The 7,550-nt window shown below is 36.1% G+C and overlaps 1 protein-coding gene across 1 annotated transcript; it reads left to right on the top strand.

Annotated features, from left to right (window-relative positions):
* The first annotated feature begins 202 nt into the window (after window positions 1–202).
* Window positions 203–6,294, top strand: mrpl45 (mitochondrial ribosomal protein L45). The gene is made up of 8 exons (XM_008418679.3): window positions 203–510; window positions 1,385–1,580; window positions 1,703–1,820; window positions 2,365–2,463; window positions 3,993–4,041; window positions 4,127–4,276; window positions 5,031–5,204; window positions 5,830–6,294. Exons 1-8 carry the CDS (start codon window positions 448–450, stop codon window positions 5,926–5,928), a joined length of 948 nt encoding a protein of 315 aa, XP_008416901.2. The 5' UTR covers window positions 203–447; the 3' UTR covers window positions 5,929–6,294.
* The last annotated feature ends 1,256 nt before the right edge of the window (window positions 6,295–7,550 follow it).

Below are 7,550 nucleotides of genomic sequence, written 5' to 3'. Positions count from 1 at the left end.
ACACATATTAAATAAATGAAACATATTAAATAGCTGTACAACAACAGTTCTCTATGAAAACAATCAAATAGTATATATTTTAGAAATCTATTTTCGTGCATTAAAAAAAATCCCAAGATGACATTTGGGTTGATTTTCGGATAATGAACGTGCAGATAGTTTCTAATTTTTTTAGTTTTTGGTTTTTTACAAAAGCAGTAGCAGATAAATGTATAGATAATTGATGCATGTACAAAAACATTTGTAGTTTCTTAGAATGAGTGAGAAACTGCTACTATAATGTGCGCAAGTAATTATATTAGGTACAAGTTGAAGTAACAATTATGAGAATTACACTTTTTATCAGAAAAATCCACCAGAGCCTTGACAAAAACGGTCAATTTGGTGCTTTTAACCTGAAAGGGTTTTCCCGGAAGCTGCTTTTCACTTTCCGGTAATTGGGGCAAGATGGCGACATCCATAACGAGGACGTTTGGGTCTCTTCGTAACGTTGCACACAGAAGCTTAAAGGTACTGTGATGTTTGCTGAGATTGTCATAAAGTCAGCATGCTAACAAAGCGTTATTTTTTTCTGCTTGTTTTGAACATTGTATAATATTTAGAGGCGTCTTGGCATCAATCTACGAAGCTCACGTTTTCAGCAGAAAATTTGTAATACATATATATCAATTTTCCTGTTTAATAAATAAAGCCAGAACAAAAATATTACGATAGTTTAATATTAAAACATAGCTTGCAGGCAGGGCCGGTCCATAGTTTTATGGGGCCTTAAACCGAATTTGATCAGAGGCCCCTTTTCCTGTTAAGGACTTCATGACTACTAACAGCATTTCAATACACATTTGGTTTAATCTAGAAGAGGAAGAAAAATGGAGCTTAAAATCAATCACAAGTAACTGGTATTGTTTGCTGGGATGTTATTGTGAACAAACGGAGCTCTTAAGATTTAAGGTCTTAGCATCAGATTGCAACAATGGAAACATTTCAATAATTCTCTGCACTTTTACAGTGTAAACTACCCAATTCCTTTAAGTCTTAAATTTTAAAATTAAACGACAAACACCATGCTGAAACTGTCAAATCAATTTTAATACTATTTTCATTCTCAATAAACAGAGATGCAAAATTTAGATATATAGTCTGGGTTAAAAGTATAGCATGTATTGGAGGCCATCTGATGGTTCGGGGGCCTGACACAGCAGCTTAATCAACTTATTCTTGGCCCGTCTCTTTTTATATATAATATTGTTAAATATCTTAAAGTAGTTTTTTAACTTCTTGATCTCCATTAATACCATGTTTATTGTCATTTAGCCTAGCATTAAGAATCATTTATCAAACACTTCTCTGGTGATTAATCACTTCTTTAAATTTCCACTCTCAGAATGCTGAGTTGGCTCTAGATGTACGGCATCCTGGTCCACTTTTCTTGCCGGTTCGGACCAAGAAGAGGTACTTTATTCCTCCAGCGGTGGGGTTAAAGGGGAAGAAGGAAGAAAACCTAGAGGCTAAGGCTCGAGCAGCTGGCATCGTCTTCCGACAGCAGTACTTAGAGAGATCCATTAACATCGCTTGCTCAGGTAAAGTTAGTTGCATGAGGGACTTAAACTCTTTTCTGGTTGAAAAAACATATTCTTGTTGAAAATTTCATCTGGATTTTAAGATGCACATTAAAAGATCAGTTTTGTCCTGTTTTCACCAGCGGGAGTGTTTGACCCGTACATCCCTCCAGAAGGAGACGCGCGTCTCTCCGCGCTGTCTAAGGAAGGCCTGAAACAGCGAACAGAACAGATACGACAGAGCGCCGCATCACAACTCGCGTAAGTCTGGTTTTCTCTTCATGTTCGTTGTTAATAATCTGTGAAAAGATCGACGTCCTCTATCTCCTCCCTGTGGTGCCGTCTGAAGAAATGCACCGCTCAGGATCAAAAATAACCAATCAGAGCCAGGAGGAGGGTCTTAGCGCTGTCAACAAACCTCATGTACTTGGAGCTAAATGTACCAATGGCGGAGAAATGACGTATTGTTTCAAAAAAACTGCTTATCCACAGTCATTGGCGGCTATACTAACTAGTCTTAGCATTCATGACAGGTTGTGCTAGCTATAGCGTAGCAGAGCGTAAGTGAGAAGGAAGAGGGTGGATGAGCAGCGCCACATGAGATTCTGATTGACAGCACTAAGATCCTCCCCCTGGCACTCAGTGGTTGTTTCTAGTTAGCACTGGTAAAAGGCAGAGGAGTTAATTTTTTTTTTCCACAGATAGTTTCTCATACCATATAGTCACTGCATAGTGTTTCAACAAATATGTTTTACAAAATGTATACTGCAGCTTTAAAATAAGGATCTTTAAAATCTTCTTTCAGGATTCGTAAAATCAAAGAGCACGATTCACAGTTCAGCACAAAGACGTTTGCAGAGCAAGCTCAAGAGATCTTCGTAGAGGCTCACAACTCCCTGACACAGTAAGAAGATGAACTCTTGCCTCGTTCCCCTCCCCCTGCGCAGACGGCTGATACAGGCAGCCAACAAAATATGTTTATTACTGTGGGGATTGTGTTTGAAGCTCGAGATATCCTCACACTGTTCTCAGATCTGCTGATGAAACATTAACTGTCATAATAAACAACGATAAACTCATGAGTAATTTATAAGGACCATTCTGGGTCAATGATCTTGTTCGTGCTCAGTTATTGTTTTCCTGTACATTTCCATTGGTTATTATATGGCGCATATTATCCAGTAGGAGCTGCAAAACATGCAGGACCGCACCCTATTGCTGTTTTCATTCTTTTGACCCAGAGTAGCATAGCAAATGAATATCTGTGACATTGTTTTAGTTATTTTTGATGTGGTACGTAAAGTAATTAAAGTACAACAAGCTGATTTTAACTGGTTAGTTAGTCAGGCTGTCTGCAGTAATGTGCTGCTCAAGAGACACGCTGCTGGTAGCTTGTTGGCTATAAAACAGTGTTACTATAAAAGGGTATTTTATTTTCAGCTCCATGTTTGTTTTGTTTTTCACGTCTGGAAATATTTCCTTCACTGTAAAAACATAAAATCTTACCAAAGGTTTTTGTTTAGTTTCTTGTGCAAATATCTTGGTACCCTTGAAATAAGACTAAACTAAATTACAAGTATAGGAACTTATTTTAAGATGATAGTTACTCTAGTGTTTATTTAAAAAAGTACTAGTACCACTGGCAGATTATTTAACTTATAAGAAGACTGTTAAGAATGTAACTTGGAAATTTAGTTTCATCATATTTAAAGTATATTAAGATATTTGCACTAGAAACTAGAACCAAAAATTATTGGTAATATTTAGATTTTTTTTCAGTGCAGTGCTATCTTTAAGATTACACTGTCTGTACTACTGTGCAGTCTGAATTTCAATAGTATTCTGATCACTATTTGATAAATAATTTAGGAAGAAAAGAAGGAACTCAAATAAAAGTGTTTGTGACATTGTGGTATTGTCACATTTTTTGATTTCCCAGCCAGTCCCTCAAGTTTTTTGCAGTTCTGTGATCTCAGAAAATCATGCACAATCCACAGAATCCCCAAATGTTTTTGTGCTAATGTATAATTCTGAGCAAATTCTCTGGTTGAATTGACCAACTCCTACCTGCAGGTGGCAGTATTTTTTACTTCTACTACACTGCTGCTTCAGCCTTGTCAAGTTACAGTCTGTGATCAATAAAAATTTAGCTATTTAAGTTCTTTAAGTGATAATAGTGTGTGTGTGTGTGTGTGTGTCCTGTCTGTCTGCTTGTTTTTAATAAGGAATAAATATTGCAAGATTCCTTGCAAATATGTCAAAAGTAGAACCACAAAATCGGTATTTTCATCACAAAAACAAATCGCAAAAACAATCATGAAATCCTGGAGGATCTGCCCACCTGGCAAATACAATCGTTTACACATTAATCACTAGTCTGCATGTGGACATGTTGCTTTGGCTCCAAACTAACTAGATGTTTTTGTTTTGCAGCTTCAATAAAGAGAAGCTTCATTCTCTGGTTACAGAAAGATGTTATCCTGTAAGTTTCTCTTCGTCCTAAAGTGTCCACCCGCCCCCGTTTCTTTGTCCTAACTACTGTCAGCTCTGTGCTGCGGTGTTTGCAGGAGATGACGAGAGGCAACCGTTACAAGACGATCCGGTGGAGGTTTGTCGAGTCACTGGAACCGCCCAGAGTGGTGCATGTCCGCTGCCCCGACATGGTCACTAAAGGCAACCTGTATGGGCAGGTTACAGTTCGTATGCACTCCAAGCAGGTATCACTTTATTTACTATGAGTTTAAGTGTAGATGTTATTTACTAGTTAGATGAGTTCTACAAATAGTTGGTTGCATTTTATTTGATTTTGGGGCGTTAGAGTGTAGGAGGCTAAATACAAATGTACAGATTTGATGTTTTTAATATGTTAAAACCATGTATCATTTTTCTTCCAAGTATTCACAAATACTTTTATTATATAAAATCCAAATAATATACATTGAAGATTCTGTAGGTGACCTGGATACAAACAATTAATCAACAATTTATGATTAATTGTTGATAATTTATTAGATTAAAATTAGTTCCAATTGATTAGCTAATAACGTTCTTTTTAGTGTTGTAATTTGGCCGCCATCCAGCAGAGGGCGCCGCTTGTCATCCTCAAGCGAAGCCCTTGGTACAAGAATCAAGATGGCGGCGGGGAAAAAAAATGCGGTCCGTTGTGTGATGCAAAATGCATTTTATACGGTTTTGAAATATAAACATTCAACAAACTCCTCTTTTTTTTTTTTTTTTACCTCATTCGCTCTTTATGTGATGGAAATACATTCAGCCCTCTTGACAAGATAAACTTTAGGAAAACCGACGCTTTTCATAAAAGCGTCAGCAGCCAATCAGCTTTAGATCAACTCAATACTCGTCAACTAGCAACCATAGCAAGTGCTGTTTCGGGTTTTTTGGGGGGGTTGTATTAAGGGTAATCAGGATTTCTGATCACTGGACTTTTTTAAATGGCGGTTTTGTTTACAGACGTTAGCCATCTATGATCGCTTCGGTCGGCTGATGCTGGGCAGCGAGGAGCAACCAAAGGACGTCCTGGAGTACCTGGTCATTGAACGGCATCTGGTCAACCCCTACGGTAGATGGAGGCTACACGGGAAAATTGTGCCCTCATGGGCTCCTCCCAAAGACCCAATTATTAAGGTAACTGTCCACTGCAGAAGGATAATTTGATGAGGACAAAAAAATTAGAATTGGAGAAAAAGTTCTAAAAATCTATTAAGCATCTTTTTCTATCCTATTATTAATCAGTCTACCCTAAACATAATCAACATTGTATTAAATTAAGTATTTTTTAGCTGAAGAGCCTACAAATAATCAAGGCTACATTCAAGGAATATACTATTGCAATATGTGTATTTCTATTAAACATGGAAATTGGCTATCTGTTGCATCTTTTAATGAATTTCTAAAATTGTCTAGAAAGGCTTACGTGGTTTAATCGACTACTACAGCAATAAGTAGATGCTCTGGTCACCAGTTTTTTAAAATTATTTATTAAAAGTCATTAGCTGTTTGTTTTGATATGACCCGTCACTCAGTACAGGTTAACGAAAGTGTTGCACAGATCTGAATTAGACACCATCTCCTTCGGTTTGTAACCCAGCCTGTCTTTTTAGCGTTTAGTTGCTCAGTACTGAGGTTAACGTCAGACTACATTGACATTAACCTACAATTATTGAGTAATTTGTACATGTTATATATATTTAATATTTTTCTGTTGAGCGACTTGTCAGTGAACCTTCGTCTGCTCTGGTGTCTCTTCCAGACGGTTGCCATCCCTGGTCCAGACCTGAAGCCAGGGGAAGAATTTGATGCCCTCAACTATGAAGTTCCCAAACCAGAAACAGTACAGTGGAATAAGTAGGTCAGCAGGGGGCGCCGGTCTTTATATTACGCAGAGGACATTAAGGAATTGCAACATTGAATTTTTGGATGGAGTTACTCTGAGCTTGAGGAGGAAACCAGGCTTTGTTCTTTTTCTGCTTCCTTCTGTTAAGAAAAATATTTTAGATTTTGAAGGATGAGAAGAAAAATCTTGAGTTTTGGTTCAAACAACCAGCTGTGCTCGGAAGTCACCAGATCATCATTTTTTTGTTATGCTTGTGAGAATAATTTTATTTGTACATGCAAGAAATAAAAATGGACAGAGCTCTAGAAACTGAGTGGTTTATTTCTGCACCAAATGTACAAGATGCTGACTTCTGCAATGGAAAATAAATATTGATAATAATGATGGTTCCACCTGCTTTTCTTCACAAGGCAAATCATGAACTGCGTTGCAGTAATTCATACATATGTTTAAAAAGACATAATACAAATATGATACAGAGCTTACAAAATAACTTGACAAACACAAAATAGTTCTCGATTTGATGGTGAATTCTCTGAATAAATCATTTTCTTGCGTTTTGAGATACACTTCAGCACACATTTCTCTTATGTTGTAGGAACATTATTATTATGCCACAAACATTAATTAAATGAAATGTCATACATGTCATCCTTGGTAGAGTTTCATTTTGATGGAAAATTTGCATTAATGTTTGACATGGTAAAGTTTTACTTCTAAGGTAAATAAAGGGTTTTTGTTATTCTGGAAAAAAGTAAAAAATAATTTTCTGTTTCTAATTTTGATGTGTTTTATAGCTATTTTTAAATTTATACAAAATACCGAAAAAGGATTCAAGAGTAATTCTTTTAGATCTATACGTCTGTAGATCTATACTATACATGGATCTCTAAAAATAAAATTTTCTGCAGTCGATATTTATGAAAAATTATAAGCTGTATTTATCAATTTGCAGAAAGACATTTTATTTAGCAGTACTGAGAGCAAAACATGTCTCTTTGGATTGTAAAGGTTGCAGACCCACTTCCCTGGAGTTTTAACTCAATTTAAGTCACCTAGACATCTTTCAATAACATTTTATTGCAAAGCATTAAGCATTCATTGAAAAGTAAGAGTTTCCATACTGCATTTAAATCTGTCATAGCTGCAGGTTTAAGATCAGACTTAAACAAGCACACATAAGACCAATAATAAAGACACAAAGTACATTTTCATTTAAAATGGAGTGGAAGCAGGAGCTGTTATTGCCATTCAATGTGTGTGCAATTACCTGCAGGAGCAACATATGATGTAATATGCAAAAGTAGAAAATAAAACTTCTTTGCAAAATGTATCATAAGTAATTAAGTCTCTATGACAGATTTCACAACCCAACTCACATTACATGGTAAAGACAACATTTTACCAAGTATTGTTTTTGTCTAGTTTCTAGTGCAAATATTTTAATACACTTGAAATAAGACTAAACTAACTTATAAGTAATTTTTCAGCAAGATAAAGGATCTTGTTTTAAGTCAATTCAATAATTCCTTAATATTGATGAAAAAGTTTTAGTTCCACTGCCAAATTCACTTATGAAATGAAATAATCCTCCAGTTGCACTAGTACTTTCCATCAAATTTAAGGAATTATTGACT

The sequence above is a fragment of the Poecilia reticulata genome, chromosome 1 (assembly GCF_904066995.2).
Source record: "Poecilia reticulata chromosome 1, P_reticulata-male-v2, whole genome shotgun sequence".
Taxonomy (NCBI): domain Eukaryota; kingdom Metazoa; phylum Chordata; class Actinopteri; order Cyprinodontiformes; family Poeciliidae; genus Poecilia; species Poecilia reticulata.
The sequence above is the reverse complement of the archived record's forward strand: the minus strand, read 5'-3'. Positions and strand labels throughout refer to the sequence as shown.

Bases quoted from the DNA above. Each gene is read 5' to 3' on its own strand.
- mrpl45 (XM_008418679.3), top strand. From the start codon at position 448: ATGGCGACATCCATAACGAGGACGTTTGGGTCTCTTCGTAACGTTGCA. The intron at 4,042-4,126 runs GTAAGTTTCTCT...CGGTGTTTGCAG, and splicing joins TTACAGAAAGATGTTATCCT to GAGATGACGAGAGGCAACCG. The intron at 5,205-5,829 runs GTAACTGTCCAC...TGTCTCTTCCAG, and splicing joins CCAAAGACCCAATTATTAAG to ACGGTTGCCATCCCTGGTCC.